At 35.1% G+C, this 20,788-nt stretch overlaps 2 protein-coding genes across 3 annotated transcripts; one reads left to right on the top strand and one right to left on the bottom strand.

Annotated features, from left to right (window-relative positions):
* The first annotated feature begins 2,394 nt into the window (after window positions 1-2,394).
* On the top strand, window positions 2,395-10,055 carry LOC106116216 (myrosinase 1-like). The gene is made up of 11 exons (XM_013309972.1): window positions 2,395-2,495; window positions 2,829-2,929; window positions 3,545-3,692; window positions 4,347-4,513; window positions 5,434-5,694; window positions 6,195-6,283; window positions 6,980-7,124; window positions 7,382-7,548; window positions 7,961-8,113; window positions 9,127-9,218; window positions 9,675-10,055. Exons 1-11 carry the CDS (start codon window positions 2,410-2,412, stop codon window positions 9,937-9,939), a joined length of 1,674 nt encoding a protein of 557 aa, XP_013165426.1. The 5' UTR covers window positions 2,395-2,409; the 3' UTR covers window positions 9,940-10,055.
* A 689-nt stretch (window positions 10,056-10,744) lies between these two features.
* LOC106116154 (myrosinase 1-like) lies at window positions 10,745-20,518 on the bottom strand. Of its 2 annotated transcripts, none has more exons than XM_013309899.1 (11): window positions 20,408-20,518; window positions 18,121-18,230; window positions 16,349-16,496; window positions 15,369-15,535; window positions 14,911-15,171; window positions 14,531-14,604; window positions 13,671-13,818; window positions 13,078-13,244; window positions 12,548-12,700; window positions 11,903-11,994; window positions 10,745-11,033 (listed from the first exon to the last, which is right to left on the bottom strand). In XM_013309899.1, exons 1-11 carry the CDS (start codon window positions 20,431-20,433, stop codon window positions 10,751-10,753), a joined length of 1,629 nt encoding a protein of 542 aa, XP_013165353.1. In that variant the 5' UTR covers window positions 20,434-20,518; the 3' UTR covers window positions 10,745-10,750. The 2 variants fall into 2 exon arrangements, with proteins under 2 accessions (XP_013165353.1, XP_013165352.1); XM_013309898.1 differs by having other exon boundaries at window positions 14,516-14,604; window positions 20,408-20,515.
* Between the last annotated feature and the right edge of the window lie 270 nt (window positions 20,519-20,788).

The raw sequence follows: 20,788 nt of genomic DNA, 5'->3' as shown, positions 1-20,788 counted from the left end.
GCGTGAACGCGTTCAGGTCTGCGGTCGCTAGGTGCTGTGAAAAAATAAAACTTCTAAGCGAACCTAATCAAAAGATACAACCGTTTATGTCGTAAATTTACGCAATTTTATTTCGATATTACATACCAACACTTCAGTTCTATTTATACATATGTATATTAAAGGGTGTGAAGGGCGACATTCCTTATTACGCTACATATTAATGTAAGGACACACAAAAAGATACTTAAGTAAATATATATATAATTGATTTTGAAGGTTAATTTTACTAACGTATTTATAGGTGTGCCAATTTAGGCCACATTTGTCATCTATTACAATTTAATAGTGAGGTGAATGGCTTAAAAATATCGATCGAAACCAACTTCGAACTAATCTGAATCGTATTCAGTTATGAATCCATGTTTCTCCATTGATTTTCGGCCATTTTGTGACGTCATAGCAGCTGTTTCGAATCGTTAAGGAAGGGTTAGCAAAAAATATACCAAAACAAACTTTTTAACTCCACTCTCCACATTTTAAGAATAGTTATGGTCAGTTTCGCGGCGCGGTGGCGTCTTTTTCAAATGCTTATGGCCAAAAGGTTGCCAGTAATAATAATACCTTACAATTAAATATAAAAAAACTATGTTTTTTATTTTTTTTTAATAATTGAACTTTTTTCTAGTTTTTTTTTTTGCAAACCTTACTTTCATATAAGGAATTTCACTTGGAGCTAATTTAATTGATGTACTTAGTTTGATCGCATAACATCCTTATCGTTTAAAAAGAAAAAAATAGTTCGCCGAAGCAACATTGTAACGATGTTACATTGACATCATCTACTAGCTGTTGCCCGCGACTACGTCCTCAATGGATTAAAAAATAAAAAGAAACTGATTCTCAGAAATTTCATAAATATTGGGCAAGGAGGAGCATGGTGACTAACATTATGACTCGAGGATTTGATATATAAAAATAGATTTAAGCGTCAATAGCCTAATGGTTAAGGTTACGGATTTCCGATCACGAGGTCGGGGGTTCGAATCCCGCCATTCGACTATTGTCGTAAACCATATCCTAGCACAAGCTTACAGCTTATTTGGAATGGTAAAAGAAATATTAGTTAATTTTCAAACAAAAAAATCAGCTAATATTTTTTTCAAAAAAAAAGATAATAAAATTGGAGTGTCCGTATGTAATATTCGAGAAAAAATCTTATTTCGTACAAGCGTTGTATTTGCGTGTGTATATCTGACCGCTAAGCGGCGTTTGTTCTGGATAATCTCCGGTACTACTGGACCGATTTTGACGGGATTTTGACGAGAATTTGACGCACGCCGCCATACAGGCTACTTTTTTAAATTTCGCACTGTAAGTCACTGGTGACCGCTATTACTTAATATATTTACAAAACGTCTTTGACGTTGAGATCGTATAATAGTATTGTAATTTAAGTTGACTTACGCAACCAGGTCAGATAAGTCTGTACGTCTATGAGTCATCTTTGACAATGGCTCGTCAAAACCTTCGTCCACAGTAATCATAAACATTTTGAAACCTATTAGTACTATGCTCGCGACATCATCCAATTCTGATGTAACTAACATTATAAATGTGTATATTTGGTTTGTTAGAACGTCTCCAAACTGCTGCGTGTACCCCGCTGAAGGGTATAAAGTTAAACATGGCCTAAAAATAAATTTTCTAGATTCTAGCTCTAATAATGACGATACTTAGATACAACTTTTCATCCCGCCATTCAATCACTTACAACCCTTTTTTCGCCATAAAAAGTCCTTTTGTGTTCTTTCTCAGGCTCTAGGCTGTGTGCCAAATTTCATTTAAATCTGTTTACTTTCTGAAATGAGACAGACAGACAGAGTTACTTTATATGAATATAAAACATTATAAACATAAATTAATATTAATTAAAGTAAGGTAATCCTTAGTAATCCTTAATAAGAAGAAATAATTACAGCCTTCCTTAATTAAAACAATGTTTAATGAATTAAAACCTACAAGTAATTTATGTTTTATTTATTAAACCTAAGTTTTATTTTATTTACTAGCCTAAGCCCGCGATTTCGTTAGCGTAGAATTAAAAAAGTAGCCTATAATATGCCTGCATGCATTAGCTAACGCCTCGTCAATGTCTTGTCAGAGTCTCGTCAGAGTCTCGTCAAAGTCTCGTTAAAGTCTCGTCAAAGTCTCGTCAGAGTCTCGTCAGAGTCTCGTCAGAGTCTCGTCAGAGTCTCGTCAAAGTCTTGTCAAAATCATTCCAGAACAAACGCGGCCCTGACAATCACACGTACACAGACGAAAATTAAAAATGGTTTTTCGTTATTAGCTACGCAAAGACATTACGTGTACAAAATATTTTTTTTTCGATATGACATACAGACAGTCCAATTTTATTGATATGTTTAGATGCATAGATTATATTTTATGTTGTGTCTAGAGAAGGAAATCTGGTCAATATACATAATGACACCACTGTGGCAGGGCGTTTTCTGGTAAGCGATGGATTTTTCTTAATATGAGTGTCGTTTATAATATATTTTTTTTATTAGTAGCAGATATTTGTTAATCTGTACTATTATTATAAAGCGGAAGAGTTTGTTTTTGTTTGTTTGTTTAAACGCTATAATCTCAGGAACTACTGGTCCGATTTGAAAAATTCTTCTTATGTTGGATAGTCCCCTTAATCATTTACTTAAATACGTACCCTTAATCATTTGACTATTGACGCTTCATATCTAGCAGTTCAATTCTTGTTAAGTTTACTCAAACTCAAAGTGCTAGTTTGTAGAATAATTTATAATATGTTTTAACAATCCATTTCTCAGTGTTTTGATATGCAATGTGCATGCTATCAAGTTTCCGCCGGAGTTTAAGTTTGGAGCCGCAACTTCAGCATATCAAGTAGAGGGAGCTTGGAATGTTAGCGGTAAGGGTACAACGCTAGTTCTCCTGTGACTACGTCTTTAATTTCATATTTTGAGCAATAATAGTTACTATAAAAACCTTGACAATCTATAAACCGTAAGGGTCTTAGCTCTATTAGACCTTTGGGCGAGATCACTACGGCGCCCTTTATATTTTATTATGACTTTAGGGATATTAATAGTTACGTGAGACTGTAATACGCAGAACTTTTCGTCAAAAGACACCCTAACCCCGACCTGGTGCTAACCAGGAACATAACTTTATATAACAATAGGTTTTTAATGCGTAAAACTATTTTAAGTAATATTTGATATCTTTGCAACAAAGTTAAAAATGTTTACAGTTCTCGTACACGTATATTTCGTCAATGGAATCTCACGGTAATTATTACGTATATGAGAAAAACATCACCTCCTATATCTGTCGGGCACTGATCTCTATAAATAGATAGGCGATTGCTTGGAAATGGCAGCTTTTGCTTTGTTCCGATATAAACACGCCTGTTGTAGTTACGCGACATGGCGGTAATCAAATAGGCACAAAGTACTACGTTATATAGCCAATACATTTATAAAGGTCAATGATGTCGGGTTATTCATAATTTCTTCGTTTACAGACAAAGGTTTGAGTATATGGGATAAACATCTCCATAGTAATCCCGATTTAAACGTCGATCACTCCAACGCTGACATCGCGTGCGATTCATATCGATATTGGAGAGAGGATGTCAGAATTGCAGCAGATCTTGGTGTACATTTCTACAGGTATGTAATCTTGCTAATATTATAGATGCGAATGTTTAAATGGATCGATATATGGAGGGATATTTGAAGGTATCTCTAGAACGGCTGAACGGATCTCTATGAAATTTGGCATACGTATAGAACATAGTCTGGAAGAGCACAGGCTACTAATTAAGTTTTTTTTCAATTCCGCGCCGACGGAGTTGCGGGCGATAGCGAAACTTTATGCAATTTTGTTGTAAGCTGCTCACGCCTTACTGCGCAGTTTAGTGCCAGTGTTACATGTGTTCTGCGAAGCGACTTGAGCATAATTGCGAGCTGCTGTAAAGTTTGATTGATACTGTAGACTGAATTTAAAAAGGAAGTCAAGTTATTATGGGCCTTAGAAATCTTCGTACTTAATACATTCGCTATCAATCCACTGTTTTAAGGCAACTAAAATGTATTGAGTTGAGGTTTTTCGTCGTCTAAATAAATACTTTATAGTACACTAGTGCTTTATAATACACTAGCTGTCGCCCGCGACTCCGTCCGCGTGAATATATATAACTTAATTAGTGTAGCCCACCCGTACATCCACGTCACATCCATCTATCACATCATTCGCATTTATAATATTAGTAAGTTGACTTTCTTTTATAAGTTGACTTTTTTCTTTGATTTTTTTGTTTTTAGATTCTCAATATCATGGCCAAGACTTCTGCCAACGGGTACGAGTGAAAGAATAAGTGAAGATGGCAAAGCATATTATAACAATCTTATCAACGGACTGTTAGAGAAAGGCATACAGCCTGTCGTCACTCTCTACCATTGGGACTTGCCGCAGAGATTGCAAAATTTAGGTAAATCACGTTTTGTCGCACGCAATTGGTACGTTTATGACGTACGCTTATTTGGTTAAAAATACACTAATTAGGTACTCTTTTTTGAGTTGTACTCCACGTTAATTGCCTTCGTTGAACCTTTTTCTTTTATAAGCTTTTATTTAGTCTTACCAATTCTGATGTTAGTCATCAAATCTTGCAATATAAAGTTCAACTTCCCGGTTACCGATTGAGTTGAAATTTAGCATCATGATCTTCTCACTTCACGTCCCCATTGAGTAGCTCAGAGCCCCCTAATTTATGGAAGACTTTGTAATTTAGAAAGGAGGAAATTTTAAATATATGTAAATCGCGAGATAATGTAATTATGATGATGATCTGACGATGGAGCTAGAAGGTGATAGGAACTTCGCAATGAAACGACAGAACCTCATCGAGTTGTTCTCGTTTGAAACGTCTTGATGAGTAGTTTGTCTTCTAGTTCTTTTAAAACATTAACATTATTCACTCAATTTCAAACTCTATTTTTTTTTTGATGCTTGAATTTATATCTTTGCTTTTTATTAAATAAGTTAATTGGTTGACTATCAATTGATTTTATCTGCATCGTTCTGTTATAACCCCACCTATTATGTAAAGGCTGTACAGTCAGCAAATGAACACTGACGAAGTTTTTCCATTACTGTCAGCAAAATTAGTTTACCTTATATATACAATTACATTTTTAATTAAGTCGGAATCCAAAGCTCGCGATTTATACACACAATCCGGACTCGGAGACCAGATAGTTGAAAATATATTGTAGAGTTAATTAAAGTTGGTGAAAAGTCTTACGGGTTTTTTTTAAAAGACCCAAAGTGCCGGCCGTCTAACAGTTCGTCATTTGTTTTTATCTGCATCGTTCGTATTTTTTTTTATGTGTATTTGTACCATTACAGGAGGTTGGACAAATCCTTTGATCGCCGATTGGTTTATGGATTATGCGAAAGTTGCGTTTTCTTTATTTGGAGATCGAGTAAAGACCTGGGTTACGATCAATGAACCTATAATAATCTGTGACGTAGGTTACAATAGGGGTGCTTTCGCGCCCGGTGTCAAAGACCCAGATTTTGGTAACTACATTTGCCATAAAAATATATTGCTGGCACACGCTAAAGCATGGAGGCTTTATGATGATGAATACAGGATGAAGTATCATGGTTTGTTTTTTTTAGCGTTATCTTACTGCTTACTAATATAATAAATGCGAATGTTTGGATTGATGGATGTTTGCTAGAAGGTATCTCCAGAACAGATCTAGGAATCTCGCTGAAATGTCGTATATATGTAGAACATAGCCTGGAAGAACACATAGGCTACTAATTAAGTTTTTTTTAATTACTCGCGGTCGGAATCGCGGACGACAGTTGTTAATTATAATTTCTATCTTCAATAAATGTGATTTAGGGATTTATCGTCATGAGTTGACAAATTAATGGTCCTAGATTTTAAGGGTTAAAAGTGTTAAACTTTATCCGGTGTCGTCATCAATTAGTTTAGAACCTAGACCTCAGATACGGGCCACAATACCAGTCCTACTTACCCTGAAGAATGCCTCCTAATGGACTGTAACTAGTCGGTGCCTTCACCGAATAAATTGTATGAGTATTAGCTTGTGTGATTAAAAACAAATTTATTTATTAACAATTTGTCAACACAGGTAAAGTTGGCATAACAAATCATCTTTATTGGTTCGAACCAGCGTCAGAAGAACACAAAGATATCACCGATCTAGTTAATTTGTACATGGTATAGTATGATATTTTATATAGTAGTATTTCGTTGAAAATATGAAAATATAATCAGTTTAAAAAAAGAACAAATTGTTTTATAAACAACAACATAACTCAAGCTAATCCAAAGAGGTAGGCAGAGACCACGGACCTCCTTTAACCGCGGTCCTGAAACCTCTCTCGCTTCTTCTATATTCATACATGCATGCACTCCGTGTTAGGTGCTCTTAATTTCATACCTCTGAAAGGTATAAATCTGGGACCGCCCTGACTAACACTTTCGCTCACTTTCGCACCATTTTCTTTTATTAATTTACTATCATTGATCCGTCCAGCTTATATAAACCATATATATACCTTGCCATCATCATCATCAGCTCACTATACGTCCCCACCCAGGGGCTCGGAGCCTACTCTAAGTCAAGGTTGACTATAGTCAAACACAGCTTTTTAATTTCCGATTTAAATATGTACATTTATCAGACGTTCTAACGGTAAAGGAAAACATCGTGATGCAACCTGCACATATCTCAGAAGAAATTCAAAAGTTATGTGTGACGTCTACCAACCCGCACTTGGCCAGCGTGGTTGACTATGGCCTAATCACCCTTAACTTATGGCAGGCTCCGAGCCCCTCGTGGGGACGTATAGTGAGCTGATGATAAAGACCTACTTAATTAAGGTATACAAGCATTTTGTTATGTTTTTTAAGCGAATGGGTATCCACGCTGTCTTCTCGAAAGAGGGTGGATGGCCTCCAAAAATAGAGAAGATAGTAGCTGAGAATAGTAAAAAACAAGGATATTCTAGGTCTAGACTACCGGCGCTTAGTAAACAGGAAACTATCCTTATTAAAGGTAATATTATAACGTTTATCTCTTATACAGGGTCTCCGGAAAAGACGTGTTACCAATATATCTTTTATTCATGGATTTATCTTACAAATTTGAATTGTGTATAATTTTGATAAAAAAAACTTTAAACGAACTCTAACTCTACTTCACTGCATTGATTCACCTTTGAAATGGCTGTCTAAGGATACGAAATCTTAAAAAAAAAGAATAAATCTTTTTTTTTATTTTAAGGCTTTCATGTAAGAAGGTTTAATTTTCAGGCACATACGACTTCTTTGGTTTAAACTATTACACGTCCCGTCGAGTGCGGAAAGCGAAACCGGATGACAAATTCCAGGACTGGCCGCTCGGAGAGAGCTGTGTTGAAATCGGCGCCATTTTGGAATACGATACAACATGGAAAAGGGCCGCGTGTTCTTGGTTTTGGGTTTGTAAATTGTTTTTATATGTTTTTAAGGAATAATTTAAAATTTTATAGAATCATTCTTGATAGTTGAGCATTGTTAGAAGTACAATTTTTGGTATATAATTTGTGATTTTAGGCAACATCTATTTGGTATAAATCGGATATTTTTTTATACCTTAATAATTTAAACACAGAATTCGTAAACATTGGCTTCTGCAGTACTTAGTATCGGCGTTATTACCAGGCAGGGTGACAGTTCGGGCGCCTCAGGCTTAGGAAGATTTCCCCGACTCCAAAAAAAGATGGCGCCGCAAAAATGTCGCCTAGGGCGCCGCAATGCTAAATCTAGTCCTGATAGTACATACTCTAAGTAAACAAATATTGTAGATAATAAAGCTGATAGTAGGAATTGAAAAATGTTATATTATTGCAGATTTATCCTGAAGGCATTAGAAATATATTGAAATCTATAAAAGACTCATATGGTGATATCGAAGTGTTGATCACTGAAAACGGTGTACCAACAAGAGGTAGCAATTTAAATGATTACGAGAGAATAGATTACTATAAGAAACATTTGGAACAGGTAATTCATCGTTCATACATCTTACTAATATTACAAATGCGAATGTTTATATGGATGCTTGTTTGAAGGTATCTTACGGCTCAACATATCTTGATGAAATTCGCCACAGATATAGATTAAATATACGAGTAGATATAGATTAGATAACATAGTTTGGAATAACACATTGGCTACTAATACAGTTTTTTTAATTCCCCGCTGATGGAGTCGCGGGCGGCAGCTAGTCTTGTATATAAAATTCTCTTGTTACAATTTTCGTTCCCATACTCCTCCGAAACGGCTTGACCGATTCTCATGAAATCTTGTGAGCATATTGAGTAGGTCTGAGAATCGGCCAACATCTATTTTTCATCCCCCTAAATGTTAAGTTTTTTCAATTCCGCGCCACAGAGTTGCGGGCGACAGCTAGTAATTCATAAATCTAATGACCGATCATACATATTTGACAAGTTTGTTTAACAAACGTTCATCAAAATCAAATATGGACATGTAGGTGACCTCCTACATACTTTCCAAACACTACACATACATAACACGTATACTACAACACACACACACACACACACACATAAACACGTGTGCATGACGAGTGGTCGACGTCACGTCGATTTGTTGACCTCTGATTGGCAAATTTAAATTGCAATCGCAATCGCATAGCTGAGTGGGGTCACTGACCGGTTACGCTCGCGTTTAAGCTTAAGCTTAAAACGAAGCTAATCAATTTGTTACATTAGGTTTCTCGCAAAGTTGCTCGTTTAGCGCGTTTACCGTGATTTTCCGAGACTAAATTCCCGATTAAAACCGTTATCTCTGTCTTCTAAAAGATTATGACAGGGATGACGATATGTTTTATACTAAGACTTTGATCTGAAAACGGTTAATCAGTTTAAAATAAACGGTTTACCAAACACGGTTGAATGGCGTTAGATGTGAATTTCAAAATTGAAAAAGGTCTATCTACAATACTTTTCAAATTTTACGATGAAACATTATAAAATGTTTTTTTTTAATAGGTTTGGCTGGCAATAAACAAAGATGGCGTCAACGTAACAGCTTACACAGCTTGGACGATGATTGATAACTTTGAATGGCTTGATGGTTACACGTAAGTTATTTCTAAAGATCATAGATTTGCTTAACAAAAGTATAGTTCTTTTCAAATATCTTGGCGGTCAAAGGTTTCAAATATTTTACTTCTTATTATCTTACTAATATAAATGCGAATGTTTAGATGAATAGCTAGATGGATGGAAGGATCTCGATGAAATTTGGTATACACCATGAACATAGTCTGAATGGACAAAGGCTACTATTTATGTTTTTTTTAATCCGCGCAGAGGGAGCCGAATAGCTAGTAATATTATAAATACGAATCTCTGGATAGATATTTGTTAGAAGGTATCACCAGTATTGAATGGATTTCGTTGTAATTTGGCATAGACGTCCAACTTAGCTTGGAAGAACACATAGACTACAAATTCAATTTTTTTTTATTCCTTCCTTCTTTCGGTAGTATTTTAGTGTCTATTTATTGTTAACTTACCCTTCGTTTCTCTTCCAGAGCCCAATTTGGTTTATATCAAGTGGATTTCAGCAGTAGTAATCGCACCCGCAAACCGCGTGCCTCCGCGAAGTATTACGCTGACGTCATACGAAGCCGTAGCTACGTTACAAAATACACCACAGATGAATTGTATTTGCTTATTTTGTTTTACACAATTTTACCTGGTATTCTAGTCATTGTTATGCTGATATTACTTTACTGCCCTGTGGCGGCTAAATTATTGTACGACGAACGTTACACATTAGTCAATGTAACTGATTAGAAGTTAGATTTAGGTTAGATTTTAGACGATTTTTTACTAACTTATAGTTACTATTAGACTAAATTCATCAAGACATAGTTAAAAATGCCCGGAGTCCTAATTTTAGTCCTCTTTACCTTCCCCCCTTATTTCGTATAAAGAAAGGATGGGAAGTGGAAGTGGATTTTCCGGTTGAGGGATGGGATGGGAAAATGTTTTCTTTCTGTGCATCCTATACTCCGTCGATTAGAGGTAGGCAACGAAGAGGCAATTGCGTATGTCTATGGGCAACGGTCGCTTCGCTACTTCAGCAATTTCAAGTGGCCGCTCGCTCGTTTGTCACCTTACGATAGAAAAAACGTTGGAGTCGTATGATGAGCTGATGATGATGTGTGTATTTGTGTAGATGATAAAGAAATATCAATTTTTTAAATTATTGCTTGCCTGTATGTCTGTTAACAAGGCTGCTTTTGTACCGGATAATCTCCGGTACGGGTGGACCGATTTTAACGGGACTAGGACAGGAAGGTAGCTAACGTACGCGGGCATGTTATAGGATATTTTTAGATTCTATGCTTACGAAGTTGAAGGCGAAAACTGTCTTATAATATTTAAGATTTCCTATACTGTCCTAGAATAATTTTTATTTTAACTGAAGATCTATCAATTGTGTTTTTTTTTAATTCCGCGCGGACGTTATCACGCGCGACTAGTCTATGAAAATGCGAAAATTAACATAAAGTAAGTGAAATATTATGTTTTGTATACTTATTATAAGACCAATAATAATTAATTAAATAAATAAGTAAGGTACTAAAAACAAAAATCTCAACTAAAACATATCCGGTACATTTAATAATTTCCGATGTCTCGCTACAAATGATTTTGATGTCCGCCATTTTGGATATGAAAACATCATGGCGGCGATCGCTACAAGGATTATAGGCAACGGCAGATAAAACAAAACAGTGGAATACAGTTCAGCCTTCGCATTGTATTTATCAATATCCAAGGAATGACTTGTGATCACTTTAGCATAGTATTTCGCTGAGGCACGAGGTGTTCGAGTGCGTTTTGGATCTGTCACGTCAACATTGTACAAGCCGAATTTGACACTGAAATAAAAAAATACATTAAATGAATTCGATTTTCGAACAATAAAGATTATTTTGATACATAGTCAAAGCATTTGTTGCGTTATATTTGGCTCGTTCACGTACCGACACGTGTTGCCGGTCCAAAGGTCTGACATCGACTGACGTCCCCTCTCTCCGGCATGTACACTCGAGACAAACAACACTACGTTTATGCATTCACTACAGTCAAGATTAGTATAACTAAATTTATAATTTTCGTTTACCAAAGATGATTTTAATTTGGAAACGTAATTATTTGAAGTAAAATAAATAACAGTAAAACGCCTTACAAGATTTTAATTTTGTTTTTAATATATTTTTGTTGTTTTTTTGAATTTTCATAACTTTTCGCGAATTAACAAATTATGAATACAGATTTTTGTGGTCATTTGACATCATTGTAAACATTAAGCACTTTAAAAAGTCACTTATCGTGGTCTTCTGACACCAAAGTCCCAGTTTAAAACATAGTGGCCGCTCGCTCAATGGCCACCTTATCATATTAAAAAAAATACCTCTGTGTTGTTAAAAACCCACGATTAATGTCAAATGAATTTATTCAATCTGCAGTATTATAAACTCAATTGGAGCGTCGGTGGCTCAGGTCAAACACTTGACTTGCAATCTGCAGGTCCTGGGTTCGAATCCCGCCATGTACCAATGTGTTTTTCGATTTCTGATTTCAGATTTATATATGTACATTTATCCGACGTTCTTACGGTGTAGGAAAACATCGTGCTGCTGCAGTGAAGTCAACCCGCACTGGGTCAGTGTTGACTAGTCACACCGAACTTAGGGTTGACTCCGAGCCCTTTTGCTGATGATGGTTATAAAATCAATATCCATACTTGTATCCGTCGCCCCATTCGAAGTTGTCTATCATTGTCCAAGCGGTATAAGCAGTCACATTAACTTTGTCCTCAGTTATTGCCAACCATAGCTGAAAAAAAAAATCATTTATGTTATGTTGGCACCGACTAGTGAGTGGTACTGATCTTACTAATGTTATAAATGCGAATGTTTGGATGTTTGTTTGAAAGTATGAAATTCGGAATAGATATAGAACATAGTCTGGAAGAATACATAAGCTACTTTATTTAATATCGCGCGGACGGAGTCTTTGTCGCGTGCTTTTATACGCGTCTTTATCCGCCAATTATTAAAAATAAAAATTATTGAGTATATACATATATACTATGTGTTCTTCCAGACTATGTTTTACATCTATGCCAAATTTCAACAAGATCCATACAGCCGTTCTTTCACATTTATAATATTAGTCAAATTATTCGTGGTCGTGGCACGTTTCGCACTGTCAATGAAACCGGACTATCCATATGTGAATATGGACATTATTTATTTATTTTCTAACTTTTTAAATTATTGTTAAGCTATTTAACATGTCTGCTAGAAAATAAAGAGTATACAAGGTGTAGATAAAAAAATAAAGAGTATACAAGGTGTAGATAAAAAAAAATAAAGAGTATACTGACCTGTTCCAAATGATCTTTGTAATATTTGACTCTAAAGTCGTCGTCTAATTGGCCGCTAAAGGAAGATACTCCGTTCTCAAGTATCAAGATCTCGACGTCGCCGTATGTCTTCTTCAACCAGACCAACTTATGACGTAGTCCTGGAGCGTACGACTGTAAAAAAATCTTTTATTAATTTAAAAATAAACAATTTTTTCGCACAACTAAGTCGGGAGAGTCGGCAACAGTAAATGTGTCAAAACCCTAATAACGCAAGTCTAAATTAATTCTTACTTTCTTACTAATGTTAGGAAGAAAATTCGACACTGCCGGTCTAAAACATATAACTTACTAATATTAGAAACGCAAATGTTTAGATGGATGGATGGATGGATGTTTGTTTCAAGGTATCTCCAGAACGGCTGAACGTATCTTGATGAAATTTGGCACAGATGTAGAACATAATATAAAAGAACACATAGGCTACTAATTAAGTTTTTTTTAAAAATTCGTGTTAGATTCTCTTTTATGTATATTTTGCGATTAAATACCCATAACCACATAGAGGCCGCCTTCTTCCAATCAGGTTTGACACTCATGACAGCGCCGAGATCAACAGCGCCATCTTGCAGCGGCCAACTGCCGATACTCTCGCCATCTCTCGCCTTTCGCACAGTTCTTGACGTATAGTAGTTCATACCGTAATAATCACAAGTACCTATGTTATAAGTAAAATTAAATACACAGAGAAACAAGTTAAAAATATAATAAATTACATAACAACATCTGTTGTATGTAGTCCTCTTTTACTCCCATCCTTTTCTTATAAGAAAATGATGGGAAAGGGAAGTGGATTTGACGGAGGAGACACTTAGGAAAAGGAAATATTGTCTTTCTGTGCGTCCTCTCTTACGTTGATTAAAGGTAGCCAACGCATCTGTAATTAGGGATGTCAATGGGTAGCGTTCGCTTCGCCGCGTGTTCGTTTGCGACCTTATAATATTTAAAAAAAAACAAGTTGGTAAATATCCCATTTAACTTGTACAAAAGTTGAAACAGTTATGTAGCAGTTATGTTCATCAAAAGTAGCAATTTGAAAAGGTCTAAAATAGGAAATTTTGAGTTGTAACATATTCCATTATACCTTTGATGAGATCTATTTCTTCCTTGGTGAAGGGCGGCAATCTTGAACGTGAGAATCCTTGCTTCTTGCTATTCTCTGCTATTATCCTCTCTATTTCCGGAGGCCAGCCGCCATCTTTACTAAATATAGGATGGGAATACATTCCAGTCTAAAAACAAAAGGCAATAGTTAACTGACAGATAATAATACTAATAAATTCGAGATATTAAAAGTGTCTATTTTTAATCATTATTAATTAGAATCCTTTGGCGCGAATGACGTGCTTTCGTTACAAAGTTCAGTGTCAGAATGAATAGTGAGGGGACATAAACGTCGACATTTTAGTAAGGCTAGTGTTGCACCAGTACACCGGAACAGTGTCGGATTTTCTTCCTAACAATATGTTGATGTATCTATGGTTTTCGTTAAACTTCCGTGTTATCGTATAAATATTGTCGTCTCCATTTTGTCAATAAGAATGAAAGGGATAACAATATTTTATCAAGTACAAATGTCAGATATGAGGTAAAGATTTATAGTGGCATTGAAACTTTATGGTGTCTTGTAATTTTACACTGAGCATAAATTTTGCATTTCAGCAGGTCGTAGTATTCTTTTCTCCACGCGAAATAGCCCTGCACAGGCGTAAACTAAACTAAAATGTTTAATCTTACTAATATTATAAATGCGAATGTTTAAATGGATGTTTGTTTGAATGTATCTCCAGAACAGCTGCACGGATCTTGCTGAAAATTGGCACAGATGTAGAACATGGTCTGCAGAATACGTAAGCTATTTAATAAATTTTGTTTTACTTCCTCGCGGACGTAGTCGCGGGCAACAGCTAGTAATAAACAAAGACTTACCATATACTGTCTAACCATTTCTGTTAATTCTTCATCTTCATCACTCTCTGGTATGTGCCAAAAGATTTGATTTGTTAAACCAACTTTTCCTGAAACAATAATTCACTTATTAAATTATTCAAACTTTCGTGAGACATTATACTAAACTGATATAAAAACGGCTAAACACTCACGTATATTCGTCCGGTGGCGGCACCGACTAGTTTCGGGCCCATCGGGGGCCTTTCATTAGGATGAAGCTTGAAGATGAAGAAACAGGATGTGAGCGACGGGCCGCGTCCGCGAAATAATACCAGTACCATCGAGTGTTTAGCCGTTTTTATATCAGCTTAATAATTCACTTTTTAAAAATAAAATAAGATGAAACTAAACTGTCAAATATTAATACACCTTACCGTGATATTTAGATCTAAACTCTTCATCATAAATCCTCCATGCTTTAGCGTGTGCCAACAACATATTTTTACCGCAAAGATAATTGCCGAATTCAGGACTTTTTATGCCAGGAGCAAAGAATCCAGTGTTATAAGCTATATCACACGCTACCACGGGTTCGTTCACCGTTATCCAGATCTTTACACGATCCCCGAATAACCTGTAAGCAACTCTAGCGTAATCCGCAAACCAATCTGCAATGTACGGATTTGCCCATCCACCTGAAAGTAAAAGAAAATTCATAACGCCTGTCAGTTTTGTCTGAGCAAATATTAGTAATATATAAATTGCTATTTAATTAAAAAAAGTATTATAAATTAAATTCAATCTTACTTAATGATAAAAATAAACATAATTATACCAAATAAAATATAATGTTTTCACATAATACATTTATTTAAAATCGATAAATTATTACCTAAATCTTGTATTCTCTGTGGCAAATCCCAGTGGTATAACGTCACCACGGGTTCAATGCCCCTTTTGATTAAGCCGTCAATCAACTTATTATAGTAATTTATTGCTTCTGCACTGATCTTATCAATAAAACTGGTTGGCAACAGCCGGGGCCATGACAAAGAAAATCTGCGGAAGTTATGACATATTAATCTTTTCATCACAGCTTACTATACTACTCCGAGCCTCACTGAGGGAAGGGGGAAGAACACATAGGCTATTAAGTTATTTTTAAATTCGCGCGGACGGAATGGCGGGCGACCGGTAATAACTAATATATGTTGTATATTCCCACGGACGGAGACCGTATTTATCCGTTAATTTATAAGCGAATTGCTTCAGTGATGATTTGCGGATATTTTTTAAATATTTTTATGCCCTTTCCTAGTAGCTTAAACAGCATATTGACGAGGATTTTGTCACAGAGTGATATTAAATTTTCTGATGTTGCAATTATTACGCATAATGCGGTCAAGATCGGGTCGGTCGAACCTTCACCTTGACAAAATTGTAATTAATTCGTATATTTCCTCTGAATATGACACGGATTCGTTTTATAGAGAATGAGTTAGCAAAAGCGTGAATAGCCTAATGGTTAAGGATACGGATTTCCGATCACGAGGTCGGGGGTTCGAATCCCGCCATTCGACCATATCCTAGCACAATCCTAGAGCTTAGTTGGAATGGTAAAAGAAATATTAGTAAATTTCCAAAAAAATCTACTAATATTTAAAAAAAAAAGTTAGTCCGTTTTCTTTGTTTTTATGCGAATTCAAAAAGAAGGAGGTTATTAATTCATCCGTATTTACATGTATTACCGTGTAGCTGGTGCTGTGGTTTTGATTTTTTTTTTATCTTAATGTTTGCTTTTGTACCCCTTTTTTTATAATTTTTTAAACGGACTAAAGGTTTAGTAGATTTTTAAAATTCATTTCCACTGACCTATAGAAATGTAAGCCAAGTTCTGCAGCGATATTTATATCATCTTCCCAATTGTAGTAAGAGTTGCAGGCGACATCTCCAGTTGCTCCATTTGTTATGATACTTGGCTTTGAATGGGTCAATCTATCCCAAATGCTTTCGCTTTTATCTGAAAATAAATATACAATTGGATGACTTCTTCTTAGACACATTTCGTAAGATAAAGTAAAGAAGATAGAATAAGAAGAAATAGATAGTAAAGAAGATAGTAAAGAGGATCGAAGTTTATATTGATAAATTACATCTTACTAATCTTACTATCATACTAATATAAGTGCGAATGTTTAGATGGATGGGGATAGAGAATGGTTTGTTTGAAAGAATCTTCTGAACGGATGCATAAATCTCGTTAAAATTTGGCATAAATTTAGAACATAGTCTGGAAGACAACGTAGGCTACTAATTATGGTTTGTTTTTAATTCCGCGAGGTGGAGACGCTGGCAATATATAAATTTATGCAACTGACTGTACAAGCGTAAACTAAGCATCAATATACCTTCCTTACGGAGAGTCGAGACGGTTAGTAAGATAATAAGAAGTAACATGCATAGGTCGTTGGTTTCAATAATACTTATGCAAGTATCAAGAACATGTATTCATAGATGGAAGTATACGAACCGATTCGTATACATATTTAAAATTTTAAAGCGTACACAAGTTTATGAATCTTTAAAATGTGTACATATTTATGTAGCTGACTGTATCTGTTTTGCCAAAACACGTATCATGCTATCTCAGTTTCCTCAATATAATTAACAAGGATGACATATTTATGTAGTGCTTTGGCACTGAAAACTTTTTTCACTTCATTGGTATACTGCGATGCTAGTCACTTAACGATGTTCTTGATTTATAGTAGGTTTTAAAAGGCACGCGTTTCGTTTGCAAATAGTTATTAACTTTTACAACCGTTATTTATTATGTACAGAATAATAAATAACTCGTTTGTTTGCACGTAAATCTTGATGTTTTCTTTCGTGACAAACAAACTATTGAATTACAAACAATTATGTAAAGTCTGTTACACACGTTAACCATTGGAACAAAGGAGCCTTCAAGAGTAGATAGAATAGGCATTTCCTAGCGCGTACTATCTTTCATCACCAGCTCGCTATATGTTCCCACCGAGGGGCTCGGAGACTACTCTAAGTTAGAGATGGCTAGGCCATAGTCAACTGCGCTGGCCAAGTGCGGGTTGGTTGACTTCACACATATCTTTGAATTTATTCTCAGATATGTGCAGGTTGCATCAGGTTGGATAAAGCGTCATTCAGAGGTTTCAGTGGCTCAGGGGTCAAGCACTTGACTTGCAATCTGCAGGTCCTGGGTTCGAATCGCACCATGTACCAATGTGTTTTTCTATTTCAGATTGACATATGTATTATACATTTATCTTGAAATTTTGTTTGAAAACTTTTTTTAATATAGACGACAAACAAGCGGACCTAACCTAACATTGCTGAAATAGCGAAGCGACCGTTGCCCATAGACATACGCAAATACATGTGTTTATTGCTTTTAATCCACAGAAAGAGAATAGGGTGTAAAGAATACCAAAAATCTCATACTAATTTTGACATAATTAACGATGCAGAGACAAAGGCAATAGTCGCAAACATTCGTTGTCAAGTGCTTTAAATAGAGACTATAAATTAAGTCAAAAATAGTACAAGAGCCATAGCACTTTAATTCTATTGTTAATAATAGTCAAAGAGCTACGATAACAACTTACCGCTTACATTCCAAGCGCCTTCGATTTGATATGAAGAAGTCGCGGCTCCGAATTTAAAACCAGGTGGAAACCTTCTAGAGTTGTATGCTGCCACCGCGCATACAAGCACACTATAACAACGATTAAATATTAATCCTTTAATTAGTAAAAAAAAATTGTGGGTGGCTAAGACTGAAATCTCTGTTTAAAACATATTGTTATCTCTGTTTTGTCAAAGTTAATGACAGGGACGACGATATGTTTCATACAGAGATTTCGGACTCAGAAACCATACATCTAGCTTAATCTCAGCTTTCTCAGTTGTTTTATTGCAATTTAGCTTTCAATTGCAAATACATATAAAAATTAAAATGCTTAAATGACAAGGGCCATCGCCTTTGCTAAGAATTGCCGTTACCATGGCAACCATATTTTTGCTGCTGTTGACTTTAAATTTTTGTCGTTTTATCGCATTTTTTTTTTCATTTTACTCATCCCTTAAGTTTCATGGCGTGAAAATATATGACCTATAGCGTGTCGTAAGTAATGTGCTTTTTATTACAAAAATATTTATTGAAAAATACGTCGTGATTGCGAAGATTCAGAGTGACAAAAAAAATGTGTGTTTACGCTTTAATAGTATAGATTATGCGATGGCTTCCGATATGCTGATCTTGTCAAATAACGAAATCCAAAGATAAATACTGTTAACAAGGAAAAAATATGTACCGATTAATTTTTGTAATTCTGCGTGGACGGAGTTCTGCGCGGGCGACAGTCATTCTAAATACGCGAAGGATACCTCACACTTTTATTTTTATTTGTGCACTAATCACGTATCCTGAAGAAACCCTTACTAATATTATAAATGCGAAAGTAACATTTGTTTGTCTGTCTGTCCTTTCACGCTAAAACTACTGGACCGATTTAAATGTAATTTGGTACACAGATAGCCTAGAGACTGAGAGAGGGCATAGGCTTTTTAACGCGAAAAAGGGGTTGTAGAGGTTGTAAAGGGGGTTGGAAATTTATATGGAAGTATCGTTATTTTTATGGATAGAAGCTTGAAACTTTTTAGGCTGTTAATCTATATATATAAAAGAAAGTCGTGTTAGTTACACTATTTATAACTCAAGAACGGCTTCACCGATATGCCTGAAAATTGGTGAGGAGGTGGCTTAGAGCAAGGAGACGGACATAAGATAGTATTTAAAATTATTTTTTTTTTCGAATTTATGCCTTGAAGAGCTTTAGATGGATGTGATGTGGACGGATGGATGGGCGTTTGAAGATATTTCTACAACGGCTGAACGGATCTCGATTAAATTTGGCATACGTATAGAATATAGTCTGAAAGGACACATAGGCTACACTAATTATTTTTTTTTATATATCCACGCGGACAGAGTCACGGGCGACAGCTAGTTTGATATAAATAAGTATGACATTTAATAAAAGTAAAAATTTTACTCTCAAGGGTGCAAAATAACAATAGGGGATGAAAGAATGTATTAGAATATGTGATAGAAGATAGTACGCTCAAGGGTGCAAAATAAAAAGAAGGAATAGGGGTTGAAAGTTTGAGAAAGTATTATAATATGTGAAATTTCTATGAATGTTTTGCGAGTTTAATATATTTTATTGTTGTCCTAAAAGTGTTAATATAAGTAGACTAAATAATTAATATTCTACCCAAAGATAGAATTTCACGCGGACAAATACGCGGGCACAGCTAGTATTGAAAAAAAATAGGTAAGACAAACCTAAAAATAGATTAGTTTAACAACAAAAGTACGTCATATCAACTAAAGTAAAATCCATACTATTTCAAAAGCAAAATAAATTTAATACGAGTTGAGAAAAACACAATTTCCTTATTATTATGTTTCTTTTTAATTAAATCTTATTTAATGCAGTTCTGTGTTTTTGGTTGTCAGCATTTTACAATGCAATCGTTAATGTTTGACGCATCGAAAAATGTATAAAGGTTAAGAAAACTGACCTAGATATTTGAAAAAAAAATTAGTGAACATGGAAGGGAATGTATTCATTGAAATAACGACTAAAAGAAACAAAACACTTAAATATTTGTTTGAATTTAAGGTATTATTCTTTTTCTAATTGCAACTGGCTGAATATAATAAGCAAAATACATTTTTATAAAAAAAAATAGCAAACAGATAAAAAATAAAGTTACGTTTTTTCCTTTCTTATTGTAAAATTTTGTACAGAAAGTAAAATTGTTACTAGTATTTATAAATGAATAATATTTTTCGACAATAAGAAGTTTGATTAAAAAAAAACATACCTCAAAGCTACTGCTTTCAGCCACATCTCTTCAATTACTGAATGCTCAACTAAATGTTTGTTATTACGTCGAAAACTCGTTCCGCGATAAATCAATTGGACATAAAAACGGTCAATCAGGAGTTTAAAAAAACCCAACGACTGAAAGCTGCAGGAAGTTTCGAATCACGTGCTCAAAGTTACGAGTGTAAGTTTATAGTGTTTCTATTTAAGATAGATTAGTTTGACAAGTAACGCCTATAAAATATCGAATTATTTTGTATGAGGATTAATGTCGTACTAAATGGTTGCCATAGTTTCGAATCGTCGCGCACAACGAATAACTGTTAACTATCGAGAATCGATCTTGTAAATAATAAAATTAATCGAAGAAATGGGTACT

The sequence above is a fragment of the Papilio xuthus genome, unplaced genomic scaffold (assembly GCF_000836235.2).
Source record: "Papilio xuthus unplaced genomic scaffold, Pxut_1.1 DF827756.1, whole genome shotgun sequence".
Lineage (NCBI taxonomy): Eukaryota > Metazoa > Arthropoda > Insecta > Lepidoptera > Papilionidae > Papilio > Papilio xuthus.
Note: the sequence above shows the minus strand (reverse complement) of the source record. Positions and strands in the feature narration are given on the sequence as shown.

What these genes read in the sequence shown, in the direction of transcription:
- LOC106116216 (XM_013309972.1), top strand. Translation starts at nt 2,410, where the DNA reads ATGCATAGATTATATTTTATGTTGTGTCTAGAGAAGGAAATCTGGTCA. An exon ending in ATACAGGATGAAGTATCATG is followed by an intron (nt 5,695 to 6,194) that starts GTTTGTTTTTTT and finishes TTGTCAACACAG; the next exon opens with GTAAAGTTGGCATAACAAAT. An exon ending in GAATGGCTTGATGGTTACAC is followed by an intron (nt 9,219 to 9,674) that starts GTAAGTTATTTC and finishes TTTCTCTTCCAG; the next exon opens with AGCCCAATTTGGTTTATATC.
- LOC106116154 (XM_013309898.1), bottom strand. Translation starts at nt 20,433, where the DNA reads ATGTGGCTGAAAGCAGTAGCTTTGAG. An exon ending in AAATGGTTAGACAGTATATG is followed by an intron (nt 13,819 to 14,515) that starts GTAAGTCTTTGT and finishes TTTTGTTTTTAG; the next exon opens with ACTGGAATGTATTCCCATCC. An exon ending in ACAAAGATCATTTGGAACAG is followed by an intron (nt 11,995 to 12,547) that starts GTCAGTATACTC and finishes TTTTTTTTTCAG; the next exon opens with CTATGGTTGGCAATAACTGA.